Source organism: Chelonia mydas, chromosome 7, assembly GCF_015237465.2.
Source record: "Chelonia mydas isolate rCheMyd1 chromosome 7, rCheMyd1.pri.v2, whole genome shotgun sequence".
NCBI lineage: Eukaryota > Metazoa > Chordata > Testudines > Cheloniidae > Chelonia > Chelonia mydas.
The window spans coordinates 120,428,059-120,451,600 of NC_057853.1; the positions used below are offsets into that span (position 1 = coordinate 120,428,059).

Consider the following 23,542-nt stretch of genomic DNA (forward strand, 5'->3'; position numbering starts at 1 on the left):
TACCTGGAAGACAGCCAGATACTCCGGTGATGGGCAGCAGTATACAACACAAATACAGATAGATGAGTTCCAAGGTTCCTAGACTCCCGTGTTGATGATTCCCTCAAGTCTTCCCATCAGAGCCAGCGGGATGAGTTGCATGAGTAAGGTCTTTGCAGGATGAGTGGCTGAGAAGTGTTAGGGTCCGATAACTGGCGGATGACCAGTGGGAAGTGGCTGAGGGGCCTCATTCTGGTGCCCAGAGGATAGGTGTCTACATCAAAAAGCCAGCACCAAGATTAGCACTGTGGTTAGAAGAACTCTGAGTGCAGTGGACCAGGGCTCCATGGAGCTCACGGGGGCCAAGTCAGGTGTAAATGGAGGCCGGAGCAGATCGGTAGAAGATCTGCACCGGAGAGGAAGCTGACTGGGTCTGGAGGGGAGAAAAGCAACAGATCAGAGGTAGAATACCTGCTGTGACCTGCATGCACCCTGAGCTGTGAGCCAGCCGGTCTGCCTCGCCCCAGCAGGCCTTGGTGGAGTCGAATATCTCCCCTCCAAAGGCACTGCTGTGCTCGCCCTCAGGAGGACACGGGCGGAAGAAGGCCCCTCTGTGGCCGTGGTACTGCGGTCTCTAGCTGTTTGAAGAAGCTGGTGTAACCATCCTGACACGCAGCTTCCAGCGTTCTGGAGTATGAATGAATGACCGCGAAAGACACAATGTGCTGGCGTATCCTGCCCGTCCTGGGGGCAAAGGAGCCCGTGGATTGACAGTGTCCCGCCTGCTGGACTATCCGGCTCCGACGGGAAATGAGAACATAGACTCTCCGGCACTTCTGCAGATCTCTCTGGCTGTCTAAGGGCTTGGTTTCCCCCCCCCCCCCGCCGCCCCCGCAGAGGTCAAAGGGAGACTTTCCATTCACAGGCGGCAGTGACTTTCAGCCTAGCCCCCCCGGTGAGGTAGGGACGTATTACTGCTCTGGGTTCGTACAGCGCCTAGCACAGGGCAGTTCTGGTTCACACCTAGGGTGCTTAGGAGCTGCGATAATACGAACAGCAAACCATAGTGTCTAGATGAGGAAACTGAGGCACGGAGGCATGAAAGGCCAGGCTTTCCCAGGCAGGGCGGGGATTGAGAGACACAACCCCCATTCTTTTCCAAACCGGGAGCTTTGGAAGGGCCCGCAAGCAGCCATCGAGTCCACAGGGCCCGCTTTCCCCGGGTGGTATCCGCGCTTCCCCGCCTGCACACAACGCCCGGCTGCCTCTGCCGGCGATGGCTCTGGGTGCAGCCGCGTGCGGGGGGCAAGTGTAGCTGTGACTGGCAGGAGTGTCACCTCTCTTGGCTTATCTCTTCTATCTGCCAGACAGGGGCTGCCCATTGCCCCCCTCCCCCTGCCCTCCTCCCCCAGCAAATCCCCCAGCAGCTCCGGGAGTGCAATTAAGCCTGTGAGGGGAAAACTTCTTGAAACCGTCATCAGCTCCTCTCCCCTCCATCCGAACGCTTCTGCTCTTCCTAACCACAAGGACTTTGGTTGATGGAGCTGGCGCCAGCAGGTTCCCAGCTGAGTTCAGAAGTCAAGAACTTAGGCAGGTGGGGAGGTTGGGGTGGGGGAGGAGTGGAAACCCGATCCCCTGCCGGCGAAGCGGTGCAGGAAGGGGAGCGATGGGATCAGGGCCCTTTCTCCTGAGAGCAGTTCAACCGGAGCGCTGGGCTGAGGGGACCCCCCAGAGCCGGTGTGGGGAGCGAACCTGCAGCAGGCTCCCGGCAGACCCGGTTCCGGTTTGTTCTGTCAGGCCCGGTGCGATGGATCTAATGCACGGGCAGGCCCCAGGTTCCCAACAGGAAAGTACGCTGCTTCCTCCTTCTGCTCGGCTCCAAACGGCGACAGAGGCTCTAGAGGGGGAATTCCCCAGAGACCCTGCCCCTGTGAAACCTTCCTGCCGAGGGGGTTCGAGCGTGGCTGGCGGTGCAGACTTCTGGTTGTGTGCACGTTGGTGCGTGTTGCGCGCTCGCCTGCTTGTGGGGGGAAATCTGCAGACTCGTGCCCTGGGATTGGTGTGCGCGTTTGGGTGGGGGAGTGAGGGCGTGTGAACATATATAGCTGTGGGAATGTGGGTGTGTGTCATGTATCTGTCGTGCACAGCTCTCGCTCTCTCTGTATATTATATATATACACGCATTCACATGTGCACACAGTGATTGGGTGTGTAAATATACACGGAGATGCACAGCAGAGATATATCAGGGGGGAGCCGTGTTAGTCTGCAGCCCCAAAAACATCAAGGAGTCCGGTGGCACCTTAAAGACGATCAGATTTATTTGGGCATAAGCTTTCCTGGGCAAAAACCCCACTTCTTCAGATGCGTCTCGAGAAGGTAGGGTTTTTACCCAGGAAAGCTTATGCCCAAATAAATCTGTTCGTCTTTAAGGTGCCAACAGATAGATAGACAGATATCCTGCATCTGTTGTGTATCTCTCTCTGTGTAATATGTAATATATATATATATATATATATATATATATATATATATACAGCGATGCATAACATATATTATTACATATATTACATATATATCTTGTGCATCTCTCTGGATATGTGTGTGTGTGGACATACACAGAGAGAGATGCACAGCAGATGCAGAGATATAAATGAAATATTTGTGTGTAGAGGTGTGGGAAGGCGTGTGATGCATATTCAGACCCGACCGCACTGCAGAGCTGGGCCATGAATCAGGCAGCCAAACCAAAAAGCGACTCTTGTGTTCTCCAAAATCTCCCCGCTGCGCCGACCCCTTTCCGGCCGCTGGGGTCCACCGGGGTGAGACCCCTGGGCCTGTGCTTGGTTCCAGGGGCGAGGTGACGCCCAGCCAACCTGCAACTGACCGCCCCGCACAGCCGCCTCGGAAAAGGCCGGGGTATGAAACGTTTTCACGCACCCGCCCTCCCCAGCGGGTTTTCTTCCGCTGGAAAGACCTGATCGCTTCCTGACAACTTTCTGCGGCCTCGTCTTCTCAGTGAAGGGCCGGCGGGCGCTGCACGGCGGAAAGCGCGATCGGCTGGTGCTGACACAAGACAAAACCAAGAATGCAAATATTTAGTTAGCACTTAAGGCCCGGCTGAGGATCTCTCGGGACACTCGAGACGGCTTTTTGGACAGAGGCGCTCAATAACTGCCTGTGATTTTTTTGGCGGGGGGGCAGAGTCCCTGCGGTTGCTAGGCAGGGGGGTGGATTGGGGAGAAAGGACGTTTCCGAACAGATGAGTCCTTCCCCAGCAGCAGCCACCCACAGCAAAGCACTCGCCCATCTGGTGCAGTCCTGCTATTCTATCGCCCGGGGAAGACATGGCTGGGGCGGTCACTTTGGGAGAGGGCGTGGGGGCGGCAGTTGGCTAATGGTTACATCAAGGAACTTCTAAAATAAGTCCCGTGCATTCATTCAGAATGAAGGCGGGAAATGCCTACTCGTCTCCCAGTAACTTTGCAAGACCACAAATCAGTCCTTGAGCCTGAATAGAAATAGCGACATAATTATAAAATGATCCACCTTTACGAATAAACTCTCTGACGATCATTTCAGGACCTAGCCATTTGCCCGCCTCTCTGGCAAGAATTTAAAAATCCTGCCCGTCTGCTTATCTATAATTTCAGAATCAATCTAATAATGATCGAAGAATTAATACTTCAATTCATAATAAATACCCATTACTTTCCGGCTGTCTATAATTTCAGAACAAACCTAGCAAGTGAAGAATACGATCAACTCTCCAAATCCAGCGCTATTTTCAGAACCCTTCTCACACCAATTTGAGAATTCTCGCTCTAATTTCAGAATCTACCTCTCATGCTCCCACCACGCTGGTGCCGAAACTACGGCTGAAGATCCTGAAGCGTTGTGCGAAAGACTTATTTACTTCTGGTAATAATTGTCTCCATATTGATTTAGCTGGGGAGGTGTAAAATCTCCGTAGCATTCTGCAACCGCTTGCAATTAATTTCTATTTTCATTTAGCCTCTTTTCCCCTCCAACGGTGGGAAAGCGAGATTTCCCACGAAAGGGTTTTGTTTCTATCCCCTGTAATAATGGCTCCCAGCGCCCATCTCTAAATAATCTTCGGGACCTACCAGGATAGCATTTCTTTTTAATTATTTACCTGTTAGTGGAAATGCTGCAGGTTTTTGCTAATGGTCTCTGTTCTGTGGCTTGACAAGCCTCTAACTCTAGATAGCAGATCATTTCATTAAATTTTAATGTCGGTCAATTGCCCAGCATAAAAAAAAAATTACAGACTGTGATCCCATCTAAAATATTAATACTTTAATGCTTGCTGTTAAATAAGCCAGTTCCCCAAGCGCCCCCAAATCAATTCTTCATAATGCACTCCTCATTTGGGCACAAGCTTAGAGACATATTTCTTAGATTATTATTAACGTGTGTCAATTGCTCACCCAATTAGTGATCGCAGGAGAAAGGGGGCTCTGGAAAAAAACCCTCGACTCTCTTCACAGCCAACGCACAACGTTGCAACAGCTGAAGACTTTGAACTCTGTGGAGTTGGTGATTTGGCTTGTAAGAGACAATAATGCCCGTATTTGCGGCGCTCTCTGAGCTGCCAGGTTTCCTTTTGGTCAGTTTACAGCGGTTAGATGCGAAGGCGATGAGTCCCGATTGATACTATCGGGATTAATAGCCCAGCCAAACCTCCCCGGTTTAACCGGGGCCGCTGCAAATCTCATGGGGAAAGATGTGTGTTTACATGGGGCAACCCAAAGCTGACTCGGAAACATCCCGAAAAGGCTAAAACTCATTTAAAATCAAAGGGTATTTAATTGCCAAGCCGCTGTTGGACAAAACATAATTTAGAGGGCCATGGCCGATGGTTTTCCAGTGGGGTTTTTCCTAGCATTAAAAATGAAAGTTTAGGTCAGAAGATGAACTCGCATTCTGAGGAAATACAACGGTGTTTTTTTTAAAAAGTGGGGACAACACATCGCCAATGGAAGATTAATGGATCGAAGAGAAAACGTTAAAACAACGCCAACAACCAGTGACAAAGGTAGATTTGCAGGGCGGAAGAGAAGAGCTGCCAATTTAGTCTCTTGCCCGTATCCCACACAACACACAATCACGCTTGCACGCACAGATCAACAGAGAGACACTTTCACACACAACGTGTCCGCAGCAACGCCCTTGTATTCTCTGAAAAATCCCATCCTGAAAAAAATGACCTTTTATAGGGCTTTCATGCACAGTATATATATATATATATAGTCTCTTTGTGTGTGTTTATGAATTAGCTTTTCACAGCTATTGATAAAACTCTTCGCCTACTTGCCTATAGGTCTGCTACTTTAGAAGAGGGGAACTCGCTCCCATTGTAATGAATCGCTTATGCTCATTTGAAATACGTAGCCCCTGGACATGCCGCGACTGGATGGGGTCAGTTTCAAGCACAGAAAGTTTGCGGGGAGGACCAGTGCTTGGGGCGATTTGGGTTCTGGGATCTCTGTAGTTGCTTTTCTGGCTGATCAACACTAAAAAAAGCCACGCGCGAGTCATTCTTAGCTGGTTGGTCTTTAAACTACCCTCTCGGCATAGCTGGGAGAACTGGCTGTCTGTGTCGTTTTAGATGCATGCTCAGTTTGTGTACACTTTGGTCTGTGTCCCCTCCTGTATAGTGTTAAGGGGTTTTGAAAGAGGTCCCTACAGTCTAGAGGAAGCCTAGCGTTGTAAGCTGAGCTCCTGAGATGTTGTCAGCTAATGGCGGGACGAGCTCCTGAGAACCCTGGCGTGAGTCCCGCAGACACGGTTCCAGGCATATTTACAAAGTGAGAGACTGCGAGGAGGGATTAGGCAATTTAGGGTAACCGTCTAAATTCAGTGCAGGCCGGAGCACATCGGCGGTAACCGGTTTCTTTTTGCTCCACTGCAAAAAGACTGGATTTGTTTCTTTCTAAATTGATATTTCTTAAACAACAACAACTCTCCTCCTGACTTCAGTGAGGATCTCTGCTTTCAAATCAATCGCGGAGATGGGGCTCTGGACAGTTAATCCGGTCTGAGTCCATCTGAATTCAAAACGCATCTGATTTCCCTCCACATGGTCGTTAGTTCAGACAGGTAGTATCTGGTGTCACGCTGGTTAAACTGGGAACTGGACTTTTCTTTCCCCTATTAATTAGTGTCTAAAACTTACGGGGGCTAAAAGATTCCTAAATATTGAGAAGGCTTCCCCGGGGAATAACTGTGGCTAGAAATGACGGGTGACAAAGCAGGTCTGAGCAGTCAATAGAAACAAGGACTGGGAACCTCGGCTCCGCTGAAGTCTGTTGCAGAATCCCCTCCGCCTGCAAGAGCTTCGGGGTTTCACCCAGAGTGAGGGCGAGACGGTGAAATGCATTGGGCCATGCCTCCTTTTACCAGGGCAGAGGCCAGAATCTCTCCTTCCTGACCTGACCCAGCTCGATCATGACAGCAGGGGAACGGGACAGGTGCAGAAAGCGGCAGGCGATTTGCTTTCCTACGCGTTCAGACGGATTTCAGCCTGGTTTGTGCCCTGGGAGTGGCACGATTTTAGCTAAACGTCTCGTGCTATTACATGCCACGGCGCTTTGACTTTTTCTTCCTGCGCCGGACGTTTATTTTCAACGCCTCCCCCACCCCCCCAGTTTTTATGAACACTCCCACCACTAGAATCGATGGATTTTTTTTTTAAGTCTGGTATTTCCCCCCTGCACAATGTAGGGGTGGGGGAAATCACTGAAAACATTTTTTTTTGGGGGGGGGGGGAGGTATGGAAAAAATGTTAACCCCACTCTCAATCTCCGCCATCCCACTGTCTCGGAGCGCAAGAGCAAAGCCGAAGAGCAGCGGTAAATAAACTAGCCCGGGCGGACTGAACCTCCAGGACTCACCCACACACCACGCGGGCTGCGTCTTGCACCCGGAGCAACCCAGCACCCACCCTGCCCCAGCAAGAAGGCCTCGGAGAGAACAGCTGGAGCCTGCGTCTTGCCTCGAATCCAGCAGAACCCATGGGTGAAATCTGGGGCCTCGGCCTCAGTGGATTCCAGGGCCAAGCCCAGCCCCAGGGGGGGGAAGCAGTTGTGTGTGTAGCTAGCAACCAATCCACACAAAGACTCCTGCAGCCAGAGCATCTGATTATAGATCTCCAGAGGGGTCCCACCCAGGGCCCCAAGCCCGCTGAAGCCAGCGGGAACATTCCCATTGATCTCAATGGGCGTTGGGTCAAGTCCATGGAGCAGTGATCCAAGCTGGAGGTCACCGGGGCCTGGCCAGCGGTGGCGAGGCCCCCTCAGACATGGCCAGGGTTATGGGCTGTCCGAGCAGATTTAAAAAATAAACCCACTGAGATGCCCGTAGCCGTGGATTGTAACGCTTCCCACCCAGCTGGTAGACAGGCCAAGCCCGCCCTTCCCCGGGAAATCGTTAGCACATAGGATCGGGTTATGCCATCTCGGCTACAGAAAAGTCACTTTACATACACTGGGTGTGGTCAGCACGGTCTTTACCTTCTTTTTCCTTCCCCCAGCTATTGGCCTGATCACCCGGAGTCTCACTGTAGAGGGCCATTGGGAGAGAGAGAAACACCATTACTTTTTTAAAAAAAAAACAACACACTTCTAAAAAGGCCCTAACCTAATGTTTTCTGCAAATCAAGATGTGCCAACTCTAGGGGCAGGCCTTTCCCCCTATATGGGCCATATCAAAGTCTGAAGCTGTGCCCGCCCCAGAATTCACAGGGCAGTGGGTCTGTGCAATATTTTAGGGGGGATGCCACCCCTGGACACAAAGGGAGGTCTGTGTATGGGAGGTTAGTTTGCAAGTGGTACAAATGGGGGCTATTTGAAAGAACCAAATAGGGGCAATAGCTCAGTGGTTTGAGCATTGGCCTGCTAAACCCAGGGTTGTGAGTTCAATCCTTGAGGGGGCCATTTAGGGATGGGGCAAAAATTGGGGCTTGGTCCTGCTTTGAGCAGGGGGTTGGACTAGATGACCTCCTGAGGTCCCTTCCAACCCTGATATTCTATGAAACTCAGAGGGATAGCCGAGGGATTGCGAGCAGAGGGCTGGTGAAGAGACTATGAAGTGCCCTCTCCTCCAGGCAATTTAGTCCACAGATTATTGCAAGGTTGCAGGAATTAGGTCTATGGATATAATGCCCGCATGCATGGGGTCTCTCTCTCACGCATACACCAGAGAGAGAGAGTCAGGGTTTACCTTCCGAGGTAATACTCCCATGGACATCAATGGGATTAAGAGCAGGGCCCAAAAGTTCTGGCTACAAATAGTTTCCTCTCTACTCAATCAAGCAGAAGGGTATTTGGATGGGGTGTGCGTTAGGAACAAGGCAGGTTTGTGCGTGTGCCATTAAGGAAAAGCATCTCAACACGCCTGTCGTGAATTATACTTTATAAAATAAAGAGCAAACGTTCTCCCTTCTTAGACTCAATCAATCAATCAGGCCCTACTGTCGCTGATGAATCGGCTGTGGCGCATAGCTGATTGGGGTAATTTGGTTAAGGTTCCTAACGAGGAGGCGAGATCCTGCCCCATTTGGAAGGGGGTTTAAAGCTGTCCTACCCACGATCTTCTCTCTTTGGGAAAAAAGGTTGGAGTTTGTGTTTCGGTGCAACAGTCCGATGATGGATGTGTGTGAGGGACCAATTCTCTGTGTGAGAGAGACACAATAATTGCACCGGTAGTGAGAGGGGGGGTGCGGCGTGTAGTTTTACCTGGCCTTGGATCAAAAGGGTCTCACTTTACGCCCTGGCGATTTCGTCCCAATACACATCCCGAGCCCGGGGGCGAGTCTGTAAACTGGCTGATTTGATCTACTCGCTGGAAAAGCAAATTCAATTTCCCTTGGCCAAGCGGGACCCTCACACAGACAAGACTCAACTCACAGCAAAAACTGGCCCCAGGAGAAGCCAGTCTCTGCAACCCCTTCTCTGGAGCTGCGGAGATCCCAGCCTCTGGGAGGGGACAGCTTGCTTCTAAAGGGGATGGAAAGTGGATCCCTTCGAGTGGGGAAGATCCCCAGGTTTGGGAGGGCTAGGTTAATAACAGGCGCTCCTGGGCAAACACGTCCCGTTCAGTTACAATGATACCCCTCAGGGAGATCGCTGTCAATGGGCAGGCGCTGGGGTAGGAGGCAGACGGCCCGGGACCAGCCGTCTGCAGAGACACTTCGGAAAATGCAGCCCCGGCTGGCTGCCTGGGCCCCTTTCCTGGCTCAAGCGAAGTCGGTGACTGTTGAGCCATATCCGCCGGGTTGCCCCGCGAGCAGGTAGGGAGCAGCCCCCGGACAGAATGGCCTTAAAAATGCCCAGGGAACCGCCGGCGGATGCCTCTGGCTGGCTGCTGTGAGATTAGCCCGTTGCAGCGGCCTTTGTGTGGGCGCAGAGGAACAGCCTCGACCCAAACCGGGGAGTGGACCGATCGTTTTTAACTGCTTACACACGTGCGTTCAATTGCGGAAGGTCGCCTTCAGGCCTGCCTCTCCCACCTCTCCGTCCGGCTGCGCTTCCAGGCGCTGCACAAGTCGCGTCCAAGCGATCCCCATAGCCAGCACTAGGCCCGTGGGTTTAGCTACCTACCCCTCTTCTTCGGTTTCAGAGTAGCAGCCCTGTTAGTCTGTATTCGCAAACAGAAAAGGAGGACTTGTGGCACCTTAGAGACAAACCAATTTATCTGAGCATAAGTTTTCGTGAGCTACAGCTCACTTCATCGGATGCATCAGATGAAGTGAGCTGTAGCTCACGAAAGCTTGTGCTCAAATAAATGTGTTGGTCTCTAAGGTGCCACAAGTCCTCCTTTCCTCTTCTTTGGGTTATCCGTAGAGGTTGCCACATATGACTGACTTACTCAAATCAAGGGAGCATTGGTTTGGGGTCCATCTTCATTTATCCAGTCTGATGCAACCTTTCCATTACCCCCACTCCGCAGGGTCCCAGCTGGGAGTACCGGGGTAATGTTTGGTGCGTAAAGAATCGGATTGATAATTTAGTTACAGAAGGGACAGGCGAGTCACTTCTAAAGTAAATCGTGGGTGCCAGAGATAAACAATTTACATATAATATAAAACGATGTATTTATATTTATACAAACAACACAGGATATTATATATCCTCTGTAAATCCTTTCTCGTATAGTATTATGTATTTAGATTTCCACGAACAAATATATCCATCTATCCATCTCCTTTGTAAATCTTTTGCCTAATCTTGTATTATGTATTTCGATTTCTACAAATAGCACTGTGTATATAGATATATCTCCTTGGCAAATCCTCTGTGGACTATTTTGTTATGTATTTAGATTTCTACAGACAACAGATTTTTATATGAAAATCTAAATACCGAATACAATATTAGAGAACGGATTTATACAGGGATAGCGATCCAGATATGAGATCGCTCACTTTTTCATATTTCTGCCCCCTCCACTCCTCAGACTTTGGAAAAAGAAAGGAGCCCCCCACCCTTTTCTCCCCCAGCCATTGCAACTCCAGCGCCGATTAAGCTTTTACCTTCTTTGTCTGGGCACGAAGGGCTTTGCACAATGGCAGCAAAATACCTGCAGCTTTCCACGGGGCGGCGGAAAGGCACTCGTGTCTGTTACACTCTCCCAGGGCTGGATGGGAGGAACGAGAAATACACCGGGGGGAGGGCGGGGGCGTGTGGATGTTTAGAGAAAACGTGAGCTAGTCAATTGCACAAATAAACAACCGGCAGTTGCAAGCTGCCTCCTTTGCGCTGTAGCTGGGGTGACTTGACTTTATAAGGCTCTGGCTAGCCTGGGGTTTTTTGGGCTCTGAAAGAAACTCCTTTTCTCCTCTCTCTCTCTCTCTCTCTTCCCTGACTGTCATTCATTCAGCTGCTCTCAGGATCCAGCCAATGGAGACCCAGGGCCTAGAAGTATCAGGCCTTCTGGTAACATGATTGATGCCCTCGCAGCCGAGCCAGAGTCCAGACGCTCGCACACACTCACCCATTCTCTCCCAAATCTCCGCTCTTGCTTTTTTCCAGCCCTTCCTTCCCCACTTCCAGCCTCCTTGGAGGCTTTGGGGCGAAGCGAAGCGAGACCGGAGCGGCGCGCGGTGTAAATCTCTTCCCTGATCCGGCACTGGCCTGGAGCAGGGTGGTGGTGGTGGGGACGACGACCCACCTTTTGTGTTGTTTAGGGGGATTACGAGCGGCAGCATGGATCACATAGGGGCTCACCACCTCCACCAGAGCCACGCCGAGCCCATCAGCTTTGGAATCGACCAGATCCTCAACAACCCGGACCAAGGCAGCTGCATGATCTCCGGCTCCCGGCTGCAGGACTCCTCCGACTACGGCCTGAGCTGCATCGTGAGCAGCGCCTACAACACCATGACCGGCAGCTACGGGGCGAGCGGCGGCTCGGCCGGGGCTTACCCGGGGGCCTGCAGCATGGCTTCCCTGCCGGGCTCCTACAACGTCAACATGGGGGTGGCCATGAACGGGAACGGCCTGAACTCGGCGGGGGGCGTGATCCGGGTGCCGGCGCACAGGCCGCTGGCTGGCGGCGGGCACCAGCCCCTCTCCACCGGGATGCCCACCGTGCCCTCGGTGAACGCCATGAACAACCTCACGGGACTCACTTTCCCCTGGATGGAGAGCAACAGGCGCTACACGAAAGACCGGTTCACAGGTGAGTCCCGTCCCCTGGCTTCCAGAGCGGGGCAGCCCGGCTCGCCTGCCTCCCTGTCGGGATCACCGCCCCGCTATGCCGGGCCCACCTGGGGCGCGACGGCAGGCTCCCTCCCCGCTGCACCAGACAGCCCTGTCCCCAGGCCTCCCCCTCGCTGCCCTTTCCAGACGGCCGGGATTGGGCGGGCGCGCCTGCAAGGGCGTGATCCTTTGATTCCAGGGTGATCACCGAGACCCCGGCCCCGCTCTCCAGGTTCCGAGCAATGGGCACAGAGAAGCAAAACCCTGCATAGAATTAGTCCCGGGCCAGCCACTGAGGCAGAGAGTAATGAGGCCGACGCGGAAAGAAAGAATCATATCAAAGGATGCAGCACAATTAGCGATCCGGGGGTGAATCCACCTGAATGGGATTATTTATTAATTACCGGGGGGTTGGGACAATTCCCCAAGTGCATTTTGGCTATTGGGTGCAAAGATAGCCAAGGGACAGCAGGATTTATAAATGAATCAGTCATTAGTACAGATATATTTTGACTAAGGAAGCATAGTTAGGCTCTAATAATAACAACAATAAATTCACACTGGGGGTCACATTTAAACCCTTTAAACTCACCCCGAAAATAGTTGAAAAAGTTTTTCAGGCTCAGATTTTTCAGGGGGGTTTAGCTCAGAAAAGAATAGATTATTTGTTTATCCCTAACTTCTCATGGAAGGAGAAGGCTGCTCACGGATTTATTTTTAAAGTGAGGGTTTAATGTCGGCACGTTATTGCGGGAAGGATAGTCCCGTTGTTGGATCTAGTAACAGGCAGGCACCGAGAGGGAACTGGAGTTCTCTCATTTCGTTATGGCCAGGCCCCAAAAGGAATTTCATGTTTCTATGATTTTTAACAAGTTTTTGCCCTAGTTTTTCTTCAGGGAAGATTACGGATCAATGTAAATTTCCTCTGCGAAACCGTGTTTTTGCAGTTCCCAAGCGAGCCTAATGCAGAATATAATAATGAACAAACAAGGCGGCTTCCTCCCACAGGGCCGAGCAAAACATTTAAGTGCTGCTCTTTCGCTTCACTTTTGGGGTCAGTTCTCCACCGCTGCCCGCACCCCCAGACCCGAAGCAGTGTGGAGTGGGCGGCTGGATGGCTGTTCGGGTGTGAACTGGGAAACGAATCCAACACCAGAATGAGTGGGTTGAAAAGGCAGAAAAATTGTAAAATGGGGAGAGTCCGTCCCCTTTAAAGCAGCTCCTGGTTAATTTACACTTTCCAGTGTGACCAATTGGGATTATTTTTAAATCTAATTTTGATATGATATCAATTTACTCATATAATTAAAAATACAACCGAATGAAGTCTTTATCTGCCTCCCAGGGGGAATGAGGCTCGATTTAATCATTGTTTATAGAGCGCGTTGAGATCCCGGGACGAAAGGGGTCCTTAGAATTGCCGAATATTTCAGCTCTCTTACTATTTACACAGGCAAAACTGTCCTGGCCACAAGTGGGGCTTTCCCCTGAGTGGGTCCCGGGGAATAGAGCCCATAATAGAAGTGCGAGAGGTGGAGAATTAGGCTGGTTTAGGACAGATGACGGCACCTAGAAATGTCATTGTAGAAACACTGCACAAAAGGCTTCCCAGAGACAACATCGGGTGGTATTATCCGTTGTTATTACTGCTGAGTATTAAACTCGGCAGTTGGATGGGTTTCAAGGCGGTAAATGTCTACCTGTTCGAGACAGGGGACAGATCATTCCATCTGGGAGGTCCTGTACCTTTGCCCTGGAGTAACGAACTCTTTGCCATGTGCTCTGGCCGCTAGATAGGAAGTTGATGCGGCATCCGTTTCACAGCAGTAATGGGGGCGGCGGGGGGGATTAAATGCATGATAGATCCTAGTTAGGCAACTATCACAAAAGGCCGTTTTGTCTGAAATTGACAGCAAATGTCCCCCTGTCATCTGAGTTTCGTCTGCTCTGGGGAAGGAAGGTACTGCCTAGCTTCCGGACGGACTAGGTGTTCTAAAAGATTTAGGGGCCTATATTTTTCCATTATCTGCCAGCCTGATTATATATGTGTCGGAACAGGGAGGAGGGCAGACGTTTCTCTGCGCTGTCCGGAAGAGGGACTTAGATACAATAGCAAGGGAGAGGGATGAGAGGCCCTGCAGATAACGAGAGGAAGATATGCGTAGACAGAAGACAGTTTAGATCGCCCTAATCACAGTGTTTTTCTATCTTCTCCGTTGAACGGGCGAGGCCCTTGTACCTCACTTCAGTGCATCCGGCCTAGGGATGTTGTTCCACAACGAATAAAGACAGATACAATTTAATAAACAGCCACGCTACTTCCGGGAGCCTTTTCTGTATTTATGAAGCTCTCATCGAAATTATTTCGACCCACCCCAGCGATTGCTGCGTATAGTGAGAAAGGGGGAAAGTAAACACGCGTTTGTGTTCCGTGGAAGTTGGTGCAGGATCAGATTTTAAACTTAGTTCTACATCCGGAGGAGGTAGGATATCCGTGTTTAAAGAGAATTCTGTGGGTAAGGTCCTTCCTAATTCAGGGGAAATAGAAGATCAGTTATGACAGAAACTTTATTAATGGGATTAAACAGCGCGACCAAAAGGAGAGATATAGGTATAGATATAGATATAAAACCCCAGACCAAAAAAATCACCTTCATATACACACCAGGGACTAAAACAAATCTGAACTGTGGAAATCTGTCAATATCAGAGAGATGATTCATTCCACAAAGTATCGGGCCCCCCGCGTCCGCTTTATTAACCCAATAGCCCGTGTTTGTGTTAAATGGATTTGTCACATTCAGAGCAATCCAGGAACTTTCTCGGGGGCGGGTAGTTTCCCTCTTTACGTGAAATAAACAGACGTCCCGAGCTGTATTTTGAACACGCGCCTGACACCGACTTCGTCCAAAGGCGGCTCTCTGAGCGCCTGGACTGACCGAGAAAATCAAATTCCCTAGTCTGAGAAATGGCCAAGGCTCCCCTTTGCGATGACAGGCAGACCGTGCCCCCAGAAATGCCGCCGGCTGGGCACCCTTGGGTGCGGCAGCGAATTAATCACTGTTCATCCCCCCGCCCTGGTTAGCAGGCAGCGGGATAGCCGGGGGTGCATCACGGGGGCGCCTGTTTTCGCGGTTTGGCCGGGGGTAGTTAGCACAGGGGACTCGGCGCCGATCCGGCTCCCACGAAGTCACTGGGGGACGTGGGGCCTTTCCTCTCTTCCAGCAGCACCAGGCATCTTCCCACCGCGCATTACTAACATCTGCCGCTCCTGGTCCTTTCCACACCCCGCGCCCCAGAGGGAGACCCGCGGAAGGGTTGGGGCTGAGGGATGTTGGTGTCTCAGAAGGCCCGGGCCGAGAGGGTGTTTATTGCTGGGGAAGGGTAGGCCTGGGGCGGGCGGGGGGCGGGGGTGCTTTGCAGCATGCTATTAGCCGCTATAGCTGGCCCAGGGCAGCATGGGCTCTGGTAACAGCCCCCTCGCCCCCCGGCCCTGCTTCCCAGGCCAGGCTCTGCCCACTCGCCTCGCAATCTCTCTCTGTGTCTGTCTCTGCTATTGCTCGTGGACCCCTCCTGATATTTTGCTGCTTGCTTCTTTGCCCCCCCCCCCCCCACCCGCCCGCCCCGTCTCCCACCCCAGTGGCCCTCTCACCCTTCACTGTAACACGCCGTATAGGTCACCCCTACCAGAACCGGACGCCGCCCAAGAAAAAGAAACCCAGGACGTCTTTCACCCGGCTGCAGATCTGCGAGCTGGAGAAGCGCTTCCACCGGCAGAAGTACCTGGCCTCGGCCGAGCGGGCAGCCCTGGCCAAGGCCCTCAAGATGACAGATGCCCAGGTGAAAACCTGGTTCCAGAACAGGAGGACAAAATGGAGGTCAGAAGCGAGTCCCGCCCCTGGGGGTGTATTTGGTCTGGTGTGTGACTGTCTCTGTTGTCTTTGCACACTGTCCCGGGTTTGCTTCCTTGGTGGCGCGCCCCTCTGGGCTTCGCCCGCTGTGCGTCCTGTTACTGCGCGTCTGCGGTGGTGTTACTGCGCGGGCACCCCCGGGGCTATTACCCGGGCGCTGAGCTAGGTGGGTGACAGAAGTTTGCCCCCGCGGGGTGTGGGTTTGTGTCTCTCCTCGCACGCGGCTGCCCTTTAAAGGGTTTCCGAGTCGGAGCTTTGCCCCTTTGAAAGACAGGCCCAGGCCCGCGCTAAGCTGAAAACCCTCTCGGCTCTGTTCAGCAAAGCCGGGTGCGCTTAGCCGGGGCGGGGGGCTGTGGGCGGTCGATGCGTTGGTCCGGTTGAGATGAGCGTTGATGGGGGGGATCCGCACACGCGGCGAGGTCCCTTCAGACCCCACAGCCGGAGAGAGGGGTCTACGCTTGGGTGAACTGGTCAGCGCGATAACTCCGGAATCAGCGACCTGGCCAAGCGCCGCAGCAGAAGTGAAGTGCAGTGGGGACGCAGGACACAGGAAAGCGCGCCGGCATGGCATTGCGTGTGACTCAGCTGGGATCCGGCCGAGTGGAGGAACGGGGTTCAGGAAGGGTCCAGAGGGGCAGCCCTGTTAGTCTGTATCAGCAAAACCAAGGAGGAGTCCTTGGGGCACCTTCGAGCCTAACACATTTGTTTGGGCATAAGCTTAAATGTGTTAGTCTCTAAGGTGCCCCGAGGACTCCTCCTTGGTTTTGGTTTTGGTTCAGGAAGGTGTTTCAGACCCCAGTTTTTTCTCTCTTTGGCGGGATCCTTTTGGTTCAGTGCTTTAAAAAGTACATAAGGTATTAAATGGAGGAGACTGGTGTCCCCAAACACCAGCCGTTCTCTCCATCTGAACCTGTGAGAAAAACACGCCCCCTTCACAGATATATTCATGGCCGGCCAACAGTCAGTGACAGTGTTTGGGACCGGTGGATTCCTGATGGACTCTCTCTACTCCCCCCAGAGCTAAGGCAATTTATACCAGCTCCGGATCTTCCCCCGAGTCCTTCTCAGGGTTACAGTTCTTTCCCCGGTGTCTTTAAACTGGCCTGGTAGTTTTATACAGAGAACAAGAAGGGCCAGTAATAATGGGAAACCATTTCTGGAGGAGAGAAATCGGAACGAAATTATGTTTCATTTTTTAAAAAAAACGAGGCTACCCAGTGGGGAGGCAATTTTTACTGTGAAAAGGCATCTTCGGGGTGTATTTTGGGGAGTTGTAAGTACTTTGGAGGAGAAGGAAACATACAAACTCGAGCATGTCATTTTGACTCTATGGCCCTTGGGGGTGTTTGTTTTGTTGTATTTTGTCCGTGATTTGTACTGACCAAAAAGCGGGTGGGTGCCTACGTGGATCTGTAATGATAAATGCAGCGTTTTGTGAATACATGAGGCCCGGGTCAGGAGGCATAAGAGGGAACCCTGTTTTCCTGGGCCATGTGGCAGTAGCCTAGGACGGCCTCGCGTCAGGGACGCTTTCCAGAGTAGCTAGAGGGGGTGAATGTGGCCATAAGCCAGCCCCCCTGTGTCATGACGGTATGAACTGAGCTATTCATTTTCACACCAGCAACCAGAAAATTTAGATTAGTAGGACGGGACTGTGGATTTCAGTACCGTGCCCTAAAAAGACAGCAATATGAGCTGATATTTATTTGAAAAGCCCCAGCAGTCCTGAACGTGCCGGGGAAATGAACGGCTGTAGATTTGGAAGCCTTTGAAGTGATTGGCTATGCTAAAAGCGAGGGATTTTAACTTTGAAAAAATCCCATTGGGGTTTTGTAGTTACACAAAGGACATTTAAGAAATGAAACCCGTCTTGTTTTCTTTACTTACCCTCCCATGCACAGTACCAGCCAAGAAAGGGTGTGACAATAACCATTGTTCAAAAGGAAGTTTATATATATATATAAAATGGTTTGAAATCTTTAACGTGAAGTTCTGAGTTATTATTGACTTGAGTTTTAAAGGACTAGAGGGTTATTTTCTCAAGTCCTCCTCAAAACAAAATATACTTTCTTCTTGGTTTTTTTAAAATCATCTTGTGTACATTGGATAAAGCTATTTATAATCCACAATAGATCTGCTCTTATTTAGAATAGATTGATCTCAATTTGCTTCTAAAAATCCTTCATGCACAGTAGCACTAGGCGGTTAAAAATCCATTTCCCCTTCCTTGCTATAAGTAAGATTTCTGTTTGCATTAATGGGGAACATGCCACAGACAGATAGATGTGAGTTCTCGGGTAAAAATAGACGAATACAGGCGATTGTATATAATATTTAGCGCGAGAATTGCACACACCAGCCTTTGCTAGGATGTGCCAAAAGGAATTGGAAGACAGATGTTTCAATAAATACACGAGGTTTAATGGAAGGTCTTTGAGTATGAAATAAGTCTCCTTGTGTTCCGAGCTCAATGAGTCTAGAGTCAATTATTGTATGTTGTAAACTTCAGGAGTTAGAATCGAAGTTGGTAGATAATGTAATTGCTTTCGATGGCTCTCACACACACAGGCAGCTGGAGAGTGGTGTATTCATTGCAGAGGAAGAGTTTTTCGGCCCCAGAAGGGAAACAGAAAAGAAGTGAAATTTTAAAAAGTTAACTACAGACGAACATTCTCTGATCATTTGAAGCAAACAATAAATATATATATCACAAGTCACCATGGCCTTAGCGCTCTAATTTAACTGCCAGGGAGTCCTAAACCGCATGTCTACAAGTTATACAATGGGAAGCTATTTAAGAGGGGTGGGAATCCGAAAGGGGACAATCGCCGGAGTTTTATGTACACGGGCAGTTGTTGCAAACAACCTGCAATTGCCTTAATAATACTTAATTCTAACCCCAGAACCTCCTGCTGGGGACAGTGCAACGAACGGTGAAGTCAGCGACAAGACGGACTTTGAAATCAGGACCAGTCCTTTCGCGGTGGGACCTGGCGGGGCCGGGAGGGGGCTCTAGGGGAACGAGATCGATACTCGGTCGGAAGGAAGTTAAAAATCGCAGCAGCTGCGCGATTTGCCAGAGCGTCACGGAACAGGGACCAAACCTCTGCCACCGAGTCCTGTTCGGTCACGTTCAGTCCTGAGCCATTGAAATCAATGGGGAAAGCGCGCGGTGAGTAGAAGGGGACCTGGATCGGGGCCATACAGCGGTATAGGGTCCGAGCCTTAAATCCTCACACGGGGAAAAATCCCATTAAATGATCGCTCCCGTGTCTTTTACTACATTAGGTGCCGATCCTGAAAAACTCCCATCGGAGCAGGATAGGGCCCCGGGCTAGACACTTCATATTCGTGCTGGGGGGAAGGTCTTCCATAATTTACAAATTTGCAATTAAGGCAATGGGCTGCATTTAATAATTATTACTAATACGTTGCCCTTCCGTTGCAATATTTAAATCAATTGCCTGGATCCTGGTGTTTTTGCACCGGGGGGTATTTATTTCTCTCTTGGTTTGAAACGTGACTTATTTATTTATTTGTTTTGCTGCGAACTGTGTTAACTGAGAATAATGTCCCAGCGTGAAATTTATAATCGGTTACCACTAATTATAAAGGAGGCGGCGTTACATTTCTCGATGAAGTCAAAACAGTATTAAATATGCATTACGAGTAAATTTGCTGCGGAAGGAAAACTCGTACATTATTTATGAAATTCTTTCCTTGTCTCTTATTCAGAAGATAATTGGCTGCATACGCTGAATTTTGTCCTGCTTTAACGCGGCACGTACTGGTGGTGGTGGCTGTCTTGAAGTCGGAGAAGAAGGTTACAGGGCTGTCTCCGATCCCATGAAGCTACACCTGACAGTTGTCAAGAAATTAATGCCATCCAAACCTATTTTACACCGTGTCTTTAATAAAAACCGTGCCTCGGAAGTGAAATAACCGAATGAAATAACACAGTGGCTCGGCTACATAATAAATAATGCCGGGTAAATCAAGCAGCGCGGGTCAGGGAGGAAAGAGAGGAGATCAGATACAAAAATGTATATTTCATGCTCTTTGTAGATGTGAAAGGTACATGCAATGACTCTTGTCAATAACATGCCACTGTATTTGAGCTGAGAATCAGCTTGGTGTCCCTGAGCTTTCTCCAGCCGGCTGGACTCCAGTTTCCCACAGATAACCCAGCACGTCTCCTTTCCCCCAACCCTCCTGGGCTATGAACTGAAACCTTTCAGGGGAGCGATAGCAAAAGGAAACCCAAACAAACAATAGTTTCATTAGAAATTGATTTTACAACAATGCATTACAAAGTGTGAAGGATCAGTACAGAGCCAGGAAAGTGACAGATAAGGCCATAAATCTGGTAATTACCACCAGAGAAGCAGAGAAATAGCAGAGAGGGAAGGAATTTTTGTTGGCTGATTTTGGACACAGGGTTGATAGGCAGAGGAAATGCCTCTGCTTTTCATACCCGGATCCCCCCTAAACAGAGCCTTGCTGTACCTCAGACGGAAAACACAAAGGCCTAATATGCCAGGAAAACTTAAGCTGGGTGGTGCATGCATTCCCGGGGCCTTTGATTCATTCAGATATAGTGCTTTCCATGCTGGATACTCCAAAGGGGGAGACAGCACCATGGAATCAAGCTGCACAATGGGGTGAGAACTAGTCCTGGTTCCCATTTGACTCAGTGAACTTCCAGCTGTCCTGTTTGATTTTCTAGGGCTGGCTAGCCCCCGGGGGAACATAGCAAAAAGTAGCTGGAAGGACAGTGAGTTGAGCCAGCCACAGACACTGTAACCTGAGATCCACAGTAGGCCACATGGTTTCCAGGAGAGAGAAGGCCAACCCTGGTGTTCCACTCTCTACAGTGTATACAGCTGGAGGGATGAACCAGAGCTTTCTTCCTGGTTCTATCCTGAGAGCCTCACCTACCGAAGCGAATGGGGTTTTGCCTGAGAAAGGAGCGCAGGTTTTGGCCAAAGTTATTTCAAGGGGCCTAACTGGGCACCAAGGAAAGGGGCTGCGCGTGCGCGTGCTGTGGGGAGTGCTATGCCACAAGGGATCTCCCCGGAGACCAAAGGGATTGGTCACTTCCCACAAAGCTGTGGACAATGGAGCTCAGACACTGGGCGAGTGAAGGAAATCTGCCTTTCCTTCGGACCTCTCTGGAATAATTTTCCAGGATCCCTGGCTGCAGTCATTTGCAGTAGGCTGGGGACCGTCCTGGAGAACAGGGAACAATCCTGCATTGGCCAGGGGATGGGGTGGGGGGAGGGGGAGATTTGACTTAGTTAGGTCTCTTCCAGCTCAGTCGTCTCTGCTCCTATGGACAGTCTGTATCTTCCTCGATGAGAACATATCCTGCACCCATGGCCACAAAGGAAGCTTTGGATTTTGCATGGTACTTTCCCTTTTCTTAAGGAGGGTAATGGAAAGACAGTGTGGTCCAGTGGCTAGTGCCCTGGGCTGGGACTCAGGAGACATGGGTACTATTCCCCGCTTTGTGGCCTTCCACAGGTCTCTCACTGTGTGTCTGTACAGGGCCCAGCACAGTGAGGCCGTGACCTTGGTAGGGCAGCTCTGCCATGACATAAATCATTCATGATTATTGTTTTCTCCCAGGCGACAAACTGCAGAAGAGAGGGAGGCCGAGAGACAGCAAGCCAACCGCATCCTCATGCAGCTCCAGCAGGAGGCCTTCCAGAAAAGCATCAATCAGCCCCTCCAGGCAGACCCCATCTGTGTCCACAACTCTTCCCTCTTCGCCCTCCAGAACCTCCAGCCTTGGTCCGATGACTCGTCCAAGATCACCAGCGTCACCTCCGTTGCCTCTGCTTGCGAATAGAGACCACAATCCAGTGGTCCCCCCCACGCACACTGCGTTACGAGCCACCCAAGCTTCAGCACAGCCGGAAGCATCCTTCTTCCCAACAGGAAACTACCCCTATACACTGTCACCCAAGAGCCCCACACTTCCAATGTGCCGAGACAGCAAATATCCTCTTGGCAGGAAGCAGGGGAGGGGGAAAAAAATAAAGTCACCTGCAGGATTATTCAGATAAAAGTGGCATTTCCCTTTTTGTCTTTTGAAAGTCTCCATTACGGACAATGAACAACAAGGAGCTCCCTTAATTATTCCCAGAAAGTAAAGATACGTTAGCCCCATGTCATCCTCTCAGAATCCATGGAGGAAATCTTCCCTGGATTCTGTCCGCAGCCAGTGCAGGCCTTTGGTTTCTTTGTATACGTTTTTTAGACTGGTCATTTAAAATGAAATAATTCCCCCTTCCTTGAAATGGAGCTTTGACGTTTCTTTAACAACCCCCCTCGCCTCCACCTGGGTCATAGGCGCAAAAGAAATGCACAGACTGGATTCAACAAATGGACAAAACAGCCCAGCTTTAGTCTTTTGCCTGGTGATTTCCACGTGCAGGGGAAGTGAATTCCTTGGATTTCATCTAGGAATGTCTCTTCCTCCTTTTAATTATTATATTTTTCCAGTGGGGGAATAAGAGAGGAAACTGACGGACTTTGAAGATAGTAAGCACCATAAATAATTGTATGAAGATTCCAAACTGTTTCCCTGGATACCACATGCTCTGCATTGATCAACTTATATTTTAATAACTCTTGAAACATCTGTGGCATTCTGCAGAGACAATGCAGTTTCATTCAGTGGATTATTTTGGTATTATTTACAAATGTTGTTCAATATTTTCTTTTACTTCTTTTGCTCTAGACGTCAGCTTAAGTTGGGGGGAAATCTTTCACTTTCAGCTGTTTCTCTCATTTCTTTAATTGTATTGAGGGAAGGAGACATGCTTAAGTCAAGCACTTCTTATAGCAAACTCCAGGAATATATATATAGATATATATACACAGTATATATTTTTCAGTTACTTATAATCTAAAACAGCACTGCCAATTTAAGCAGCTGGTACAAACAATCAATCAAAAATATTTTCAGTGAGATTTTTAAAGGCATTTGTTTGTTTGTTTTAAGTTATGCACTTCTAAGGTGTTTCATGTGTATTCATTTTATAAAGTGCTTGTGTAATTTATGTGGATACAAAAGAATAAAAAAAAAAAAAAAAAGTCCAGGATACTGGACAAATCAGCTAAGGCTTTGCTCTTGTTTTTGTACTGAGTTCCAAGAGGGAATATTACACCAGAAGTCACGTGGCAACTGCCTTCAAAATTAAGGTTGAGGTGTAAATGGAATTAACATTGCCCTTCTATTTATGTAGAATCTTCTTGGCTCCAGCACCTAGGGGGGTAGGTAATACATTTTACCCCAGACCCTGCTAACATTTTTAGGTATAAAACCAGCAAAGCACTTAGCAGCTGCTTAACTTTAAGCACTTCATTGGGACTGCTTATGTGGTTAAATTAAGCAGATGCTAAGGACTTTAGTCTGGAGAAGAGAAGACTGAGAGGGGACATGATCACAGTTTTCAAGTACATAAAAGGTTGTTACAAGGAGCAGGGAGAAAAATCGTTCTCGTTAACCGCTGAGGCTAGGACGAGAAGCAATGGGCTTAAATTGCGGCAAGGGCGGCTTAGATTGGACAGTAGGAAAAACTTCCTAATGGTCAGGGTGGTGAAGCACTGGAATACATTGCCTAAGGAGGTGGTGGAATCTCCATCACTGGATATTTTAAAGAGCAGGTTAGACAAACACCTGTCAGGGATGGTCTAGATAATTCTTAGTCCTGACATGAGTGCAGGGGACTGGACTAGACGACCTCTCGAGGTCCTTTCCAGTCCCATGATTCTATGACTTTGCTGAAAAGGAATGGGATTACTTGCACGCTTAAATTAAGCCCATGTTTAAGTGCTTTGGCCATTCTTTTGATATTAGGGCTTGTTTATAGGGGGAAATTGACCAGAATACTTATAGTGCGATACCTCCCTATTTGACAA

General features: G+C 49.8%; 1 protein-coding gene and 1 long non-coding RNA gene across 4 annotated transcripts in view; one reads left to right on the plus strand and one right to left on the minus strand.

The window, feature by feature from the left end:
* Window positions 1-10,633, minus strand: part of LOC122466650 — a 33,541-nt gene extending 22,908 nt beyond the window's left edge. For both annotated transcript variants that reach the window (XR_006292336.1, XR_006292337.1), the window contains exon 1: window positions 10,535-10,633. This is a non-coding gene — a long non-coding RNA (uncharacterized LOC122466650). The remainder of the gene's footprint in view (window positions 1-10,534) is intronic.
* On the plus strand, window positions 9,097-22,766 carry TLX1 (T cell leukemia homeobox 1). Of its 2 annotated transcripts, none has more exons than XM_043551827.1 (4): window positions 9,097-9,292; window positions 11,189-11,682; window positions 15,343-15,580; window positions 21,242-22,766. In XM_043551827.1, the coding sequence occupies exons 1-4, from the start codon at window positions 9,135-9,137 to the stop codon at window positions 21,462-21,464; spliced, it is 1,113 nt and encodes a 370-aa protein (XP_043407762.1). In that variant the 5' UTR covers window positions 9,097-9,134; the 3' UTR covers window positions 21,465-22,766. The 2 variants fall into 2 exon arrangements, with proteins under 2 accessions (XP_043407762.1, XP_007066962.2); XM_007066900.4 differs by having other exon boundaries at window positions 9,137-9,292; window positions 15,379-15,580.
* Window positions 22,767-23,542: the final 776 nt, after the last annotated feature.